Source organism: Merops nubicus, unplaced genomic scaffold (assembly GCF_000691845.1).
Source record: "Merops nubicus isolate BGI_N331 unplaced genomic scaffold, ASM69184v1 scaffold3950, whole genome shotgun sequence".
Taxonomy (NCBI): Eukaryota; Metazoa; Chordata; class Aves; order Coraciiformes; family Meropidae; genus Merops; species Merops nubicus.
The window spans coordinates 48,301-66,207 of NW_008584678.1; the positions used below are offsets into that span (position 1 = coordinate 48,301).

At 39.6% G+C, this 17,907-nt stretch overlaps 2 protein-coding genes across 2 annotated transcripts in view; one reads left to right on the top strand and one right to left on the bottom strand.

Annotated features, from left to right (window-relative positions):
• Nucleotides 1–7,819, top strand: part of CNGB3 (cyclic nucleotide gated channel beta 3) — a gene marked incomplete at its 5' end in the record, with an annotated part of 55,265 nt that extends 47,446 nt beyond the window's left edge. The window contains 3 exons of the mRNA XM_008944848.1: nucleotides 3,601–3,747; nucleotides 6,275–6,455; nucleotides 7,583–7,819. Of these exons, the coding sequence (XP_008943096.1) occupies nucleotides 3,601–3,747; nucleotides 6,275–6,455; nucleotides 7,583–7,819 (565 nt within the window). The remainder of the gene's footprint in view (nucleotides 1–3,600; nucleotides 3,748–6,274; nucleotides 6,456–7,582) is intronic.
• Nucleotides 7,820–13,095: 5,276 nt separating this feature from the next.
• LOC103777304 (copine-3-like) lies at nucleotides 13,096–17,403 on the bottom strand (the record flags this gene model as incomplete). The annotated part of the gene is made up of 6 exons (XM_008944860.1): nucleotides 13,096–13,271; nucleotides 14,717–14,953; nucleotides 15,951–16,084; nucleotides 16,610–16,661; nucleotides 16,760–16,814; nucleotides 17,270–17,403. Coding segments are annotated over 6 exons (723 nt in total), but the record flags the coding sequence as incomplete, so codon positions are not given.
• Between the last annotated feature and the right edge of the window lie 504 nt (nucleotides 17,404–17,907).

Genomic DNA, 17,907 nt, shown 5'->3' on the forward strand with positions numbered 1-17,907 from the left:
GTACAGCACTTGCTTAGACTTCACGTGGAAAACATCTGACTTATCCAACAGATACAGATCTTTTTCATTGAGTGGGAAAAATAAAATTATATCAGCTCTCTTTAGGACAAGGTTATTTGAAAGGCATTTCTCTGTGTGACAATACAGTACCTGAGCAATGCCTCAAAACAAATGGCTATATTGTAAGTTCTGTAGAATGAGAATGCTTGGGTTTTCAGTAAGGGCTGAATAATGAAAAGACAAAAGAAAAAGCTACTGCAGCCCAGATAGGTAACAACACATAGTTTTCAATTTTTTATTAGTCTTGTGTTTGGAGCAAGGATTGGTTTTTTTTAAACCGAGAAACTGCAATGATTGCTTTTACAACAAGGAAGGGATTGTCAAACTTTTGATCTAATGCAAGTGAGCACTTGTTTCCATGTGAGAACTACACACAATGGCCTTTAAGGATTCATTTCCCAATAGATGTTACTCTTCACATAATTGCCAATATGGCCAGTAAAACCCTCAGCAATGCTATAAGCCTACACTTCTTGCCTTGTTTTATTCATCATTAAGCCACTGTGGTAGCTTCCCTGTTCAGACACGTGTAATTTGCATATAAATGCCAGGCAGTGGATAAACTCAAGGAGAAAAGACACAACAACTGTCAGACATCTCCAAAATTGAAGAAAAGCAAAGACACAAAGCATTAAGTGTATCGGTAGAGATTTATCCTCTTCCCTGTGGTGGAGTGTTAGAAAATAATGAGTTTGTGTAGCACCTCTCGATGTAAGTTTTGTCAAGGTCTTCTGAATGCTGTATAGCAGAAGCAAATGAAAAAAAAAAAAAAATGTCTTCTTCAATGGATGAAACACTGCCTCATTTAGCACATTCAAGTTTTCTTTTCCATTCATAGCATGGCTGTCACCTGAAATCAGACTGATTTCCTTCTGACTTCTGAGTCAAGATTTTTTTAGAGAAATATGTCAGCTTCATTCTGAGTGGTTTAACTACATGAGTTATAAGACACCTGCTATTTAATCTCACTCTGTTCAGAATGCAGGTAAATAATGCTTTAAAAGTCTCTGAGGGCAAATGAGTTGAAAAAAAAACAATAATTTTTTGTTCCCAAAAATTTCCCTGAATTATACTAGAAGGCCAATGCAACACAAATGTTCAAACAAGTCCTTTGCCCATTTTATCCTTGAGAATTATTACAGAAACAGATTAAGTAATTGGAGTTGTCTTCCAATTAACATCTTAACCTTGATACTACTTTCCTGTATATATAACATCAGTTTGGGGAAGAAAAATGATCTCAGAATCAGCGACAAACAGATTGCTGCCTTAATGAGAGCCTGTCTCCACAGACAGTTGAGAAGGAAGGAAATTCAGCTATAACACTTCATTAGCCCAGGGAAAACTACACTTATTCATCCATTTACTGATATGCCACTAGAACTATTTCCTATCAGAAAATAGTAATTGTGAAAAAAATTAAATCATTTCTCCACTATGTATAGATTTTTGACAGGAAGATCTCTCTTTGGTCTCAGCTTTAGCCATTCAGATGTTTTGTACCTTATTTTAAAAATCAAAACTACAGGAAGTATTTATCTTTGTGGAAGATTACATTTTCCACTTTGGACCAGGATTTCCCAAGGAGTGACAGCTGCTGCTTTTCAATGAGCCTTGCCCTTTGGTGTGTTGCCTCCTGCTCAGCAGCAAGTTCCAGGCCTATGTCCCTTTCCTGACCTACACATTCTCTCTATATGCACACAGGTGCTGAGCTGAGTCGCCACAACCCGACACGTTCAGCTGACACACACGCACCACTCCCTGAATCAGTTTGCTAATTTCAATGAACAGCAGCTTCCTACAGAGATCAGCTATTAAAAACAATATATAGATAAGCTGAGCCAGCACTTTGACAATTTTTATACCTCAAAATTGAATATGTTAGCATAAGAATTCAAGTGTTATTGTCTCATACTAACATTATAGCATTTCAGGCTAAAAACAGGAGTCAAGAATGTAAGGTAAAAGAAGACAATGCCTCTATCAATATAGATGTCATATTATTACGTATTATCATTACCATGAATTATTGCAAGGGAAATGCTGTTGTTTTTTAAAATTTGATCTATCTGTAATTTTTAGCACACTGGCTAAAAGAGATCCAGTGATAAGGTCTATAATGCTGTCCTTAGTTACAGATGATTCTGTTTGAGCAAGGACTGCCTTACTTGTAAAATTCACCTCACATCAACACCATAATGAAAAAGATTATCTCTTTAGTCCTAGACTGCTTTGATAAAATGAGGTTTCTGTGAAGGAAGACTGAAAATGATTGTTCAATGACTCGTTGAGAAGTGATTCATCAGAACTCAAAAGCCATTTGCAAGTTTTTTAACTGCTTTTCTTATTGTGCAAATAACTCTACGTGAGGGATTGCACACAATTGTTTAAAAAGAAGATGATACAGTGCATTTTCAGCTTGAGTTCATATATTGATTGCTGTCTCAGGCTGCAGAAAAACTCTGTGTGTGTGTAAAAATAGCTTCGTACGCACAGTTGCAGAGGTCTCATACTATTCTTCATGAATCAGATGTAATAGCTGTACAACCCAATAACTATAAATGTTCTAGAAATATATTGAATATTAAAATCAGTACATAAATATTCTCAATATTTTACATAAATATTAAGTCACATTTTATGAGGTCCAGACTATCCCTTATTAAAAACTTTTAAATTTAGAGATTACTAAACGTTCTCTGAAAGTATTAACTCACTGGGAAATAATTAAGGGACAATTTTTAGGGTAGATCTCCTTGAATATAGTGATAGAGCAATTTTAGTGCTAAGAGCAAAATGCTGAGAATTGAAGTCTCTTCATTTCATTTGCTTAACGCAAGATGAGCAATTTAATTTTTGTTTGCACCACATATAATTTTTAGGTGGATATGCTTCCTATGGCCAACCACGGTTTGCTAAGCTGGCTTAATGCCACACTTTCAAAACAAAATAGCATTCTTTTTCTGGCAGATACATTTGTAACTGTCAGCCTGAAAGACCTTCCTAATCCATATCATTCAAGTTACCTGCTTTCAAACGTGAGGTGTAGTGTGTGAGGAAACTGAAAACCAGAGTCTCACAGCAGTTACTCAGGAAAATTAAAATTCTTGCAGAATCATTCATTCATTGTATATAACTCTCTCAATAATAATGGACTTGTGCTGCTCTACTTCTGATGTAAATTATATTCAACAATAAAATTGAGGAAGTGCCAAGTTCATGTAAGGACTAAAACAAACACAGTTCTTACAGTGGGTGTCTCCTGGGAGAAATGTCTCTATCTAGCAAGACTTTCCACAGTCCTTAACATCTACATATGCTTCATCAGTAGTGACCATTTGCCATCCTGAGGCAAGGAGGTATTTGTAATCCAAATTGTAAAGGGCCTTTACAGAACATGAGATAGACCAGGTGGGTGCATAATTAAGATTTACTAGTCATTTAATGGAGAACCACCAGCAAAGTGATTCCTCAGCAGGGCAAGTTACGATGTGACTGATGATGTTTATTTGTGAGTGATGATGTTTATTTTCATTTCAGCCTATTAGCTGCAGGTGGAGGAAACCGAAGGACTGCCAACGTGGTGGCTCATGGGTTTGCCAACCTTTTCATTCTAGACAAGAAAACACTCAATGAAATCTTGGTGCACTATCCTGACTCAGAAAAACTTCTTATGAAGAAAGCAAAGTATGTCCTAATAACGACTTTAAAATATCGTTATTTAGCTGCAGAATGGACAGTTGTGGCTTCCATACAGATCTGCATTCCTTTCCTGGGAAAGTAAGAGAAGTTAAAGCATTTGCATTGAGAGGTCAGATATGCCCGGCCTTGGAAGTCACAGTCTTGGCAGGAATTCCATGGGTTCTGGAAATGTGACAAGTAGAATGAAGTCCTGAATGTAGTTGATTTCTCCACTGTATTTAAGGTAACAAAACAAATAGGAGATACAGATGTATATCAGGGCTCCTTACATAGGCAAAAAGAAATTGCAGTACAGATATCAGTCAGGGAGTAAGTTTTCAAAGATGCAACGCAACACTTGCAATTAATTCTACATAGATACACTTCATGCACTCAGACTTTCCAAAATCTTAAGCAGTAGTTAGGAATAGATTTATAAGTAAGGCCTGACAAGATGGAAGTAGAAAGATTAGAGAGGTATACACTTCAAAGATATTAAAAATGGGATTTCAACCCCAAACTGCTTTTCATCTTGCTTTGGCTGGAGCTTGCTAGGTTCACCATTTCCCCAGCTTTGAAAAGATAAAACATTTTCGGATTTTGTCATAAAATTATGACAAAATGAGTACCTTGTAAAAGGTCCAAATACTTGGAAACAGTTTATCATTATTAGCATACTTCGGCACTCTTATTGTTCTCAGCTGTTGCCTTACATCACTATCAAAGGTTGGAAGGCTGTGCCCAGACTTGAAATTCCACCAGAGAAGACTAAACAGCACAGGAGTGACATTTCTTTCAGTGGAAATGCTAGCAGGTGGTAGCATTCAGCATGTTCCAACAGCCCTGTCTGTCAAATGACAGTATCTTGAGAATCACCACATTGTTGAGGAACTAGGAAACTAGACACAGAAGAAGGTGATTACCCAATTTTCAAAACCAGCATCAACACATAGGAAGGTAGAACAGATCCACCGACTTATGGTCCCCACCATTTATTCTCCCTCACTTTTCTCCAGCTGCTTTCTAAACAATTGTATGACAACGATTACTTGTTATTCCTTTCTCTCTATCCTACACTACTGCCTTCTTCTTTCTTGTCCGCCTTAATCCTATCCTGCCAAGCCATTCAATTCTGCTTCCACTGGGTAGCCTTTCTCAGCTGCAGGATCTTAATCATCCATCCTTCATACATGCACTGCCATTTGAGCTCAAAACTTTCTCCAGATATCAGACTATATACAGGATATCTTATTTAGTTTTAAAGATATGCAGTACCTGCCCTGTGCTGGGGGCCTTGTATTCTACTCACCTCTCTAAGCATCCACTAATTCTTCCAAAGTTTCCATGCTCTATGTATGGTCAGCCGTGTATCTACAAAAACTAGGCACCCGCAGGAGATTTGTGCACTGTTTTGAAAAAGATTGTAGTTATGTTCAGTTTTGGAAGCTAGTTACCAGTTGTTCTGCCCTAGAAGCTTTACATGAGAGTTCTGTGGGATTGCATCATCCATCCCACACCTTTAACTAAAAGGATTTATTCAAGCAAGAAATTTGTTCTATTATCACCTGTCTGATAGCCACTGTATGGTGTTTACATAATAAACCCACTCAAGCTGCTGAAGTGTACTTATTAAATTTATGACAATAAAGCTTAAAAAAAAAGGTGGCTTTCACTTCTGAAATTCCAGAAGTTACAAAGTACAAGACACTGGAGAAAACTGTAGTAGTATGAGATCTACTGTACATCAGACTGCAAGAATGGTCCTTGTTCTTAAAAAGCCTTAAGTCAGGGCTTTTGTAGGGATAGAAAAGTTGCCTTGAAAACTGCACAGTAACCTACTAGAAACTGAAGGTAGGAGAACCCTCTCTTTCCATCTTAAAACTGCCATTAATCTTTACCCTTGTTGTTCATTCTCACTTCTTGTCCTTATGGCTGCAAATCATTACAGCTACGGAAGGGTGTGAAAATGTTGTCTGCAGTAAGTTTTATATCTGTAGGGTATTTTCTTCTACTTCTACTATGGAAGACCAAAAATAAGTACCCTTGTCTAACCTAACCTATGGGAGATAAGCCATGCTGGAAGTTAGTTTGGTAAACTATTATTTCCACAGCCATCAGGTGGACTCCCAACTGAGTGCTAAACACTCTCTCAGTTTGCACCTAGAAGGCCAGATAAGAGATTGCCACCTCAGGTACAAAGCAGCTGTTCCCCGCCACATTACTTCTCACCTCAGAAAATTCTCATCTGCTTTGCAACACCTTAGTTTAAGCCTACACTTGTTTATTCTCCAGGATATAAGTAATCAACTCCAAATTTGAACAGTAGTCCCCAGCTCTACCAGAGCCGAGGGTAGAATCCTTACCCTTTCCAGCTTTCTCTTGCCACTGGACCTGGGACCAAAAAATCAAACAAACAAAAAATTGGCTGGAAAAGTTGCCAGAAGTTCATCCACGAATGTGACGTTTTAGCTTTGCAGGAACTTTGCTCAGTATCACAGCACTGCTGTATGTTCACATTCCTTGCTATCTCCAGGGTGCTCCTGAAGGAGAAGGGGAAGCCTGCTCCAGGACCACCACCGCAACAGCCACGAGGCTTGGCCGGTCTCTTTGGGCAGAAAAAAGAAACTCCAAAACTGTTTAAAGCGATGCTTGGAGCAAGAGGAAAGGATGGCCTTAGTAAGCTGATGCAGATGAATACAGCACAAGGTGTTGAGGTAATGCCACAGAAAATAAAGTAGATCTTCCAGGGGCTGAAAGATAGGGGAGGGCCTGGGCAAAGTGAGTAGATGAAAACGTAGCCTTGTTGCAGTCAACAGCGAAAACTCTCAGTAGCTGAGATATAATTACTGTATCTAATCTCTGTAAACACTAACTCTAATATTTCAAACCTTCCTGGACCTGGACTCTGTGCAGAGCAAAGAAAAAGCAGGGAAAAAAGAAAGCAAACAAAAATCCTCAAAGTAAGGATAAAATAGACTTCACAAAGACCCTTAGGGCATCTGATCTAATTTTATGTGAACAACAGCAAATACAGAAATATCCTAACACAGTAATTCGATCCCGCCGGCTCAGGCACACAGTGAACTTTCCGATTCAAAATCGGATCTCTGGTTGTCACAAATCCTGAAGACAAAATTTTAAGTGTAGCCCACATAGCTAAAACTGATGAAATCTCTAATATATTTTGCTTATGAAAAAAAATGTTATTTTAGTTGGTGAAAAGTAATTCCCACATGATACTCTGTTCCGAGCAATGTCCATGTTAATAAGAACCTGCTCAGTTCTGCATACTTACCCAGAGGTGGCAGAATCCTTTTCTGCCTTTATAGCTAAACTGGCTGTGTTTTTATTTAATTTTTAAGTTAAATAAAGAACTTTGCTTACAAAAATGACTACAGTGCTGTGATTGGAGGAAAAATATTGCTCCATTCAATGCGTGTTTGTGAACTTGATAGCAAATAGTCTTGGCCAATGAACTGGGGCACTGGGCAACATGTCACAATTTATGAAACACTTGTTTTTTCTTTTTATGCTAGTGTAAGTACCTGAAGGAAGACAAGACCTAAGGAAGGGCTGTGTGCTCCAAAGCGTGCCTGTTGCATCCTGCTGTATTAATAAGAAGCAGATACCATCACTATCCACAAGCTTTTCCTAGGTTTAATGTTGAGGTTCTGATTCTAATTGCATTTTTCATTTACAGCCTGATTTTCAGCATCTAAATACAAATTTACAATCTGTTGCATAGCATTAATCACACGCTGTGCCTTTCCACTGCGTGCACAGAACTACTTCTTGATTCTGTTTTGCAGCAGTGGAAAATAAATTAACTTCTTGTTTCTAGGAACCCAAAGCTGAAGCAGAGAGCAAGCCCAAAGAAGAGGAGAAGAAACGCGCAGAACCCGAGGCCTCATCTGCACCCCCTGCACAGAAGGCAAAGCCGAATGCGGACGCCAAGCCTAAACCTGCAGCCATGCACAGAGGCACCAGCAAGGAGTCCCTGGTCATTAGTATGTCTCCATCCCCCAGAGCAGGAGAAGGAGAGATCCTTACAGTTGAAGCTGTAGAGAAAAAAAAATAAATAGATGGTGCTTTGGGCCCCATCTATTGTCTTGCTGAATTCAGAGGGCTAGAGCAACTTTGCTTTTGGGTACAGAAAACAAAAATAGAGACTACTCAAGAGAAAAAACTATCCCAGCTCCTATTCCTCTCTCCCTCCTCTCCTGACAGAACTGGATAGATTATTTATATACTTACCTCCTAAACTGGAGAACTTCTGGTGCAACAGGAATCAGATTGTATTTCAGGACCATTTGTTTCTTGTTCAATCCATGCTCTCCCTTGCCTTTTACTCTGTCTTGTTCCTGCTCTTCCTCTTCCCTCTCCTCTTTGTCCTCACTTTCCTATTGCTGTTCCTGTTGCTCAGTTTGCTCTTCATTTTTGTATGTGTTCTTTTCTATTTTCTTTTCTGGTTTCCCATAGTCATCCTTTTTCTTGTTACTGCACTACTGTTGCTGAGGTTCCTCACGTTTCTCTCCGTCCTTCTCTCTCCTCCCATTATACTTCTAATCAGTGACCTGCTTTTGTGACCAGCACGGCTTAGTGCAGAGACCTGCAATGCTGAGTGTTGGGGTGCTTTAGCTTGGGCCAGAAACAAAACAAAACCACTGTCAAGAAACAATCACAAAATCCAGAAGGGAGAATCAGACTGCAGAATCACTGCCAGCCCTCTGGAAGCACAACGACCTACTCCAGTTGTCTTTAACTCTGGTGAATAAAGACGGAACAGATGCAGGTACTCCCCACCCCAGGGGTGGCCTTTAACTCTGGGCTGATGATCTACACGTTTGATCTTCTCAAAGGGCTGGGCTCCCTGACGAGCAGGGAGTTGTTACTAACTCCTTGAAGAATCTTGCTATCTAAACTGGCCACTTCAAATATAAAGGCTATTTTGCAAAAAGCAGGATTTACACTTTCTCGCTCATAGTTTCAGCCAATGCTCCAGTTGTTCACCTGCACCACAGACGTTGCCCGAGGCGGCAGTGAGCCCTGTGCTTACTGGTCTGAGCCATGGCGTGGCCGTGAACTGAAATCCACCCCTGGGTGCCACAGCCCAGGGATCCAGCTGCCTCACCAGCAGCTCTCACACTCTGCACCGACTTGTCGTAGAAAGGGATGCAATATTAAACAAAAAGCTCAAGCTGTGTCTTAAGCTTAATTATTTCTTTCTCTTCCATGGACTTGTGTCTTCTCTCTCTCCCTACCCACTTTCTGTCCCCACTGGATGAACAATTTTGGGAATCAAAACCATCATGCAGAGGCCAAGCCAAGAAATTGTAAGAGTAGGCTTCACAGCTCCTCAGCTGATCAGCTAGTCAAGGAAGGCACCATGCCAAAATTAAGCTTTCCACTTTGCAGGCTATATATGATTCTGAGTGCTTCGCATTCTGCAAGTGTGTTCTTTAAAGCCTCTGAACTTCTCTAATCACAAGGAAAGCTGGCAGCCCAGCTAGAATCAGTGGGAGCTTTGCCTGAGTAAAAGGCAGATGATTGAACTCTGTATGTTGTATATTCCACACATCATCTGACAGGACCAATTTCAAAAAGAAAGTTCTGCCATATTAGCAGTGAGATCAAGGTTTACCTGCTACATGGAAAGAACCACCTTTGTTTTTATATTACTCATTACTTGGTATGTAAGAAAAAAGAATGTCACAGAAAAGGAAGAAAGTAATAGGACACATCATAAAGAATTACTCACCTATTGCACATTCAGGAACATCTCCATGCAATCTCAAAATTAGAAATATTGCAGAACTGCTTCACAAATGAGGACTTCTCTGAATAATAGTGATCTGTGAAGTCATTACAATATATGGTTCTCACATGGTTTATTTTTTTTGAGGGAGAGATATCAAAAGGGGAAAAAAAAAACAACCAACCAATCACAAACCCTCATATTTTAACATTTTTCTGTTAGCCGGTAAAACTCACTCCCAACTGCAAAGATCCAATCCCCTTCTGCCTACACAAATGCTACCAGGTAACTTCAAACATTTTTCACTGTTCCCATATTTAAGTGTCAGTCACAGAGATGCCTCTCTACTTGAAATGTATATGCTGCTCTGAAAAAAAGTTTTGGAAAACCTAATCATAACTGTACAAAATAGCATGCATAGGAGAACTCTGACATGGCACAAGGAACAGTCACTGCTAACAGTGTCCAAGCATCAACAACTGTTCCAAGTGTCTTCTTGCTAAAAGGCAGTATGAGATGCTTTATGAATTAGACACTGCACATTCATAACCACTAGGGGAAAACACATCTTTCCTCTCATCTTATAATACTTTTTATAGGTCTGAGCTCTTCAGCTTGTGGAATACGCACCACAGGAAGTGTAAAAGCAGTGTTTATCACTACCTAGAAAATGCTGAAGACAAAAGCACACCAGAAGAACAGAGTACTGAAATTATATTTTTAATGCATAGGCATTGTAAATCGCTTAACTTCATCAGAAATGAAATACATAGGAAAGTAAAAAATTGTGGTTACAGGTTATTTCTCTGCTGTACATACGTATATATTATGACCTTTAAATAGTAAAAAGCATTTGATTACAAAGACTGCTATACACCATTTTTATCACAAGGTGGTGCAAGTGACCTACAAGCACATTCACGTCTCAAAACTGTCAATATTTTGCTTTATGCCTTATTAGCTTGAGGGTGATTTTTTACATGCAAGAATAAACAGAAAATGGCAAAGCAACACATGTAACTCCCCTCACCTCTGATTCACAATCTGCTGCATTCCTTGACTCAGAATATCGATTCAGTCTAACTTGGAAGTTTTCTATTTTTTCCAACAGGCATTAGCTGTACACTTCTAAGAAAAGTTATACCTGGAAAATGGTTCTTGGCATGGCCAGGTCTGAAACACTTGTCTTTTACACAGAATAGGGTACACTGAGAAGTGGGTATCGTTGATGTGCTATTTAATTCCCTCAGAGTGGGCAACATGAGGACACTTTTCTCATCAAAAATAATGAATTCTACACCGTAGAAGCTCAGAATCTGTGTATAGAACACAGACAAAGCAATTTATTTTATATGCAGTAGATACGTAGTAAAATAATACCCACTAACATACTTCTTAAGTGCATTTGAATACACTTCCACGGCAGCTTAAAAGAAAATTGGGAACAGAACTTGGATGCAGCATTGTATTTTTGGCAGCCAGCTCAGAGGACCTTCAGTAGTATGCTTGTTCCTATCACTACTACTTACTCACTTCAGTGAATCTAGACAAAGCCTTAATATTGCACCCATACCTCTCTGCACCCGAGCACGTGGCTGCGAAGCAGTTCACTGTTCCCACACAATACCCACCTGCAGCAATGGAACTGAGCTTCCTTGTAACTACCTCTCAACTTCAGTATTTTGTGTTGCACATTTGGCATGGTACTTTGCCTTAATTTATGTATAAAGGAGTAGCACATTTGCACTACACTGATAAAAAGATGCCTGTATAGTTTTATATAAACATGTGAGTTAGAATGAAAACCAGAAAGAGCTTGGCTTAATATGAATCAAAATCTCTTCCTTAGCATTGCACTACTGAAACTATTTAGGACCCCTTCCAGCAAGGCAAATGGAGTGCAGAATAACAGACATTCATGACTGGTAATTAGTCAACTGTCTGCTAAACATTTGGTCAGTTTTGCAGGACGCATCAGACAATCTCAACACATGCATCTCTCATCCATCAATGCTAATGTGAATTCAGACTTCTGACAGGACTACACATGTATGGAAAAAGCAATCCAAAACCAAAAAAAAAAAACCATCCAGAGCACCTCGGCAAGGAAAAGTCACATACACTATGACCTGGTGCAAGCAATCTTGAGTGCCCATGTAGGCTACATTCAGTGTTAGTCCACTCTGTTCTTACACGTTACAGCTCGACTACCTAAAATCAGATCAGTTGGATGTCTAACTAAACCACTTCAAACGTGAAACTCCAAAATTAACGTTCAAGATTGGCATTTTGGAAGTGATAAATGAGACCTTTATATCCACTTATGTTACACACACTGACAGGATCAGAACTGATCCTCAGCATGCAATGTGCAACTGGGAGACAAGAAAGCTTCACCTGTCCACTAAGCAAACACAACATGATTTACACTCAGTGTAAATGGTGAAAACTCAAGCCAAGAAAATAAAGCAGAAACTGTTTCCCCTAGAGAAACACAGTATGATTGTAGGTTAGAACTTAGGGACTTTTTTTGCATCTTCTTAGTGGGAGGGAAGAGGGAAAATTGGGTTTTGCAGGCACTTTTCAATAGTGGGCTCACAAAAAAAGCACTGATTTAAAATATAAGAAAACCAACATAGGTAGCACTTTCAAGAACTGCCTTTGCTTGAAAATACACAGCTATAAATCAGACAAAACTTTTGAACTAAAAAGTGAATACCCACTTTACAAAAAGCCTTTTAAACATCAATAGTCATGACAGTTTTATGGGGGGGGGGGAAAAACAACAAAAAAAAAAAAAAAAAAAAATGGAAGCATTTAGTTATTCCCTGCAAAAATCTGGAGCTCCAGTTTCCCAGCACAGTACAGACTGAAACACACCCCACAGCCTCTACAGTAGCAGCCTCAAAGGCCAAAAGTATTCTTCTGAGATGTCAGGGCCTTGCTCTGACTCACCCTAGTTCTTCCTGTACCACCTTAAGAGAAGGCAGATCACAGAGGAATATAGACCAGAATGACCTGTTTGGCTCACGTTCACTCAGCCCCGAGGCTCAGGCACTGGCCCAAGGCACTGAAGTGGCAAGTGTGAGGCAGGCAGGCAGGGAGGGCCTTGCACGCCGTTCTGGCACTTGTCTGATTATGAAATTCCCCTGACCAAATTTCCCTACGGTAGCTTAGCAAACAGAGAAGCCTGACGTATTTCAGATTTGGGGAAGCACATACAAGCTCTTATCTACTTGGTGGGGTTCTACCCTATTTTTAATGTCAGATTGGTTTTATGGTCACTGAGAAACTGCCATCCTCAGGGCTGATGCCCACACAAGTAAGTGAAGCTTCCCACTGGCCATATTTACCCAACAGGCAGCTGCTCCACCTCCAGCCGTTCTCCCCCTTCCCTCTTCTTATTCAGCTTCTGTCTTTCCACTCTTACTTTTCAAAATGAAAGGCACCCATGTAAGCCCTATCTCTCAAATCAACATCAAATATTAACACAATTACAATTTTGGTCTTTAAAAGGCAGACTTGGCAAAGTGATTTGCAGGCAAAAGCTAACAGACATTACCACAGCGAGGTGTGTGTATGTGTGCATAGAGAAGTATCTCGAGAACCAGAGTCTGTAGATGCAGCATGTAAAGCAAAGCCTTGGCTCCCCTGCTCAGCCCATTCACTTCGCAGCAGGATTCCTAGGAGGTTGCAGTTTGTAGGTGCTGAAGTAGTTCACCACTTGCTGAGGGACTTCTGCCAGGACACACTGTGCCAGAGCTTCTTTTGGAGACTTATTAACAAACAAACAAACAAACACCAGGTTTCAGTTTCCACCAACACTAAAGTGAGATTCTAAGATGGGTAACAAGCATCTCCTCTACCAAGTCAATTTAAATCTGATATTTTACAAAGGACATTACACACTGCCCCTTGTGAGACAGGCAAAAGCTTCCTTGATTTCTTCATCTTCTCAATCCCACTACCAGGAACCAGCTGTCTGCCTTCTTCCACTGAAGTAGCAGAGGCTGGGTGTGTAAAGGGCTGCCATGTCTGAAGGTATCTTTTGTCATGTGAAATACCCACAGAGAGCAGACACCGAACTTCAGCCACGCAAACAACACACTTCCATTATTTGCTTTAGATGACCCTTCAAGGGGCTTGTCTAATCATCTGCAACCTTTTGAACCAAGTTTCATCCACAGTAACTATATTGCTACAGAGCAGCTAAAGATACTTTTTGTACCCTAAGGCCAAGTATCCCTGGGGAAAAAGGTGCCCCTTTTTCTAGAAACTGAAAGTATTTGAAGATAAAATTTTATACTGAATATTGACCCCAGTTAATCTACATCCAAATGCATTATTCAGTAAGCTTACTCTATATTGATTTCTCCCTCTCCTTCCAGCTTGCCTGAATGGCTCTGAGATTAAACAAAGAACTTATATCAAAAGTTAAAAAAAAAATAAATAAATACAAAGACAAAATAAGAAGGTATAAGGAGTATTATTAATGGAGTTAATATTAAGAAACAAAATTAGCACACCTTAGGATGGAAATAAAAATACTGCTTTTATCTTCCCCATCCTGATGAAATTTTGTTTTGTTTTTTTCTGGCACCAATTTTTTCCAGTGATTAGACATTTAAAAGTTGGAATGTATTAGCCTGTACATATTTTATTGGTTCTACAACAAAAAATGAGGACTTCATTCTTTCATCATCTATTTTTTTTTGGTGTATTTGCTTTACTGAAAATGAAAACTATCACCACTGTTGTGCCCACACACATTTTCTACTGATTGCAGACTCCCTGACTTATTCTTGAAGTTATGCACTGCACTAAAACGTGAGACTAATTCACACTTAGAAATGAGCACAATAAAAAACAGGCTACCATAAGAACACAAACCCACTAAGTTCTTCCTCCCAAGTGGAACACACATCCCTTTGGCTAACCAAGTCTGAAGGAACTTTACAAAGGTCATTCCCCTGCAGCAACTTTTCAGAAATGCAGTGCCAAAACCAGAAATAAAGTCTTTTTAACCCTGAATCAGCTCAACTAATGGAAATTCTACAGATGCTGAAGCCTTCTAGCTTTTCTTTTTAAGCATTTGATAAAAACTCAGCTCAGACTTCAGTTATTTTAGAGGCACTGCAAAAGCTCAGGACTATACATAGGATATCCTAGCAATAGCCAGCATGCCCTTACAATATTAAGCATACCATTAAGAACACTTACATTTTGGAACTTCCTGAATGGCACAAACTGCACAATGTCTCTGACAGCTGGTTCTCCCGACGAGGACCTAAGAACTCCATTGTCACCATCAAGAAATTCCATGGCATCGAAGTCTGCTCCTCCAACACCAACAATGATAATGGACATGGGCAGTTTTGAAGCATTAACAATGGCAGTTCGAGTTTGATCAAGGTCTGTTATCACACCATCCGTTATGATCAAAAGTATAAAGTATTGCTGTCAAATAAATAAGTTATGTTATGAGAAAGAAATAGACAATATGTAGGCATGTACACTTAGAAAAATGCAGATACAGACTACATACTGTTGCCACTTTGAGTATGGTCAGTGGATGTTCACTGAATTTTACCATCAAAAATCTAAGCTGGGGTCAGGCTTTGTCTGTACAGTCCAGAGAAATTTATAAGAATAACATAATCATTCCTTCCAAAGAAGTAATCTTTAAGCAGCCACCTCCCAAAAACCCAGTGGTATTACCTTTCTTCTCCTCTCCAAAATCCCTAGACAAAACAACAGTAATAATAGCTAACTTCCTTATTTTATGTGATGCCCGAGATACCAGTACTTGCTATCATCAACCATTTAGGATATCCTTAGCTTCAGAATTGCTGAACTTGCATAGATTATTATCCAAATTATTTGATACTCAAAACTTGTTTTTCAGATTTCCTGTTTCTTAATGTGTTCAACAACTCACACATACAAATTTTAACAGGGAGGACAGCACAGCACACACAGCACTTCCAGCTTTATTGTGCCTAAGTTAATTACCTCTGTTGGTACCTAGGTGTCAGGAGCTATAACCTCCATTTCTTCATTACCTTATTCAATTCTCTCTCAGTTATCTGATGTAAAAAAAGGTCTAGTTGATTTTCCTTAGCTAAGGCTAGATCACTCTCTTATATGCAAAGACTTAAATGAGACTAACACTTGTGTAGTGCTACAAGAGATTTGAATAGAAGATACCATAAAGATGCCATATATTTCTGAGTTTCCATTTCTGAAGAGTTTATTTCAATAATTTAGGAGACAACTGTTGTGTGCAATTAGAAAAAAATCAGTTAGCTTTTAAGGGTACCAAACACCAACCCATATGGTAAACAGCAAGCTGTCAAAACAAGTACACTTACAAGCATAGAAGACAAAAATAGTACTTACAAATGGGGAAAGAAAAAAGTAATATAAAGGACACACACTACTGTAAAAAACTTACTGATGCTGTTTGCTGTTGTGTAGCTTCAGCAGCAAATCTTGCCACATGATTTATAATTGGAGAAAAATTTGTTGGTCCATATAACTTCACTTGAGGAAGACAGGCCCGATATGCCTCAACAATGCCTTGGATTCCTAGAGAAAGCAAGCAGAGCATATTGATTTTTTCATATTAGGACTAGGATGTTTTGAAGCACTTGAACTTCCTAAAAGACTGTATATATCTGTTATTTAAAGCGATGTAAAGACTTAAAACTAACCAAGATTAAAAAAATAAATGATTCCTGAGCACTGGAGGCTTTCAGCTCGGCTCACGCTCACCGCATTTGGCGTTCTGCGGCTGGAAAGCCCAACTGCTGCAGGCTCACACATGGGGAACTGAGTCACAGCAGCCCTCGTCGCCCGGCAGCCTGTGGAGTTAGCCCTGCGACCAGAGAGGCCACGCTGACAAGCACCAGCAGCAGGAAACTCAAACCAGACAGCTCCACAGCAGCAGTGGAGTGATGGGGCTTCACAACAGGAGGGAACCGTCCCCGGCTCAGCTGCGCTGTGCCCATTACCTCACCAGAATAACACCCTCCAGTTCACCTGTCTGGGGTTTCTGTACCTTCACCTTACACATCCCACCCTCTAGCTCCGACTTCACTTTCTCAGACTTACCGTTACAGAATGGGTTTGACGGGTTAAAGTTTATTGGGAACTCATGTGACACCTGTCAATGGACAAAAGACACAGTCAGGACTGTTATGTACAATCTCCTCCATAAATGCTTTTGGTTGTTTTATGTAGTGCATTTACATCTTCCATTACCTGAAAGGAAGGAGGAATCTGTGCACCAAATCCAAAGGCTGGAAACATCTTATCTCTAAAAAAGCAATTTTGAAGAAAACAAAGTGACTGCCTTCCTTCAAAGCGGTCATAGTTCAGTAAGTTTAGTTAATCAGTGCTCTTTCCATCAAGGAAAGTGCTGCTTACTAAGCATTAAGAGGCAAAATTAAATGGAAGTTCCCTCTTGTAATTGTCTCTAGGACCAAAACCAGTCTTTAACAGCAAACTGGCAAAAATGCAATCATTTATTTAAATTAATGCTGCTCTTTACATGTCAGATGAAAAGCCTTACTTGTCTGCTGTAAAAAAAAGCCTCTACTTGTGATTATGTGATTGTGCAGAGATTTCTATGGACTTTTTTTTTTAGCTTTACGTTTTAGCTCAGAAGTTTCATTCCAATATATCTGCTGACATCTTCAACACTGATTAAGGAACTACCACAAAAATCTAAGCACACCTAAAAAATCATTTAAATAAAAATCCAAAACTTACGTGTCATAGTCCTGAATGACCATCCCCACAGACCAAATGGCTGTCAGGTATTCGTTAACTCCATTAGGGCTAAGGTAATGCAGAGAGTCTGGAGAGCGAGGGTCGCCGTTGGAGCCTGTAAAATCTATCCCCACCTGTCAAATGCAGCAGTTAAATCAAATTGCTGTTTTCTTACCTCCAGCAAAGCCAAAGTGAAAATCATGAAAGAGTTGTAAACAGCAGTTACCAGGACTTCTACAAACTTAACAGGCATAATACTTAGATGCAGATTTCTTAGAATAGCAACACTCTCAAAACAATGCCACTACAAAACCAGCTGGAGCTCTGCACCTCTCAGAATGGTTGAAGTGACGAGTTCTGTCAGGTTTTCTCTGGGTTTACTTTCAGCTACCACTCACAGAAGCTCTTCAATAGCTGTTAGATTAATTTCTTGCCATACACACCTTTCCCCTCAGAGATAAGACTGGCCAGACACCACAGATGCCTAGAGATAGCTCTTTTTCTCACCTCAGTGCATCTCTCTGCTTTGGTGATGAGGTGTATCACCAGGATGAAGACACCTTACTGCTGTTTATGCTGCATTTGGTTCGCAAATTACATAACTTAAGGGTTCTAACCCACATCATAGCTTCTTACGT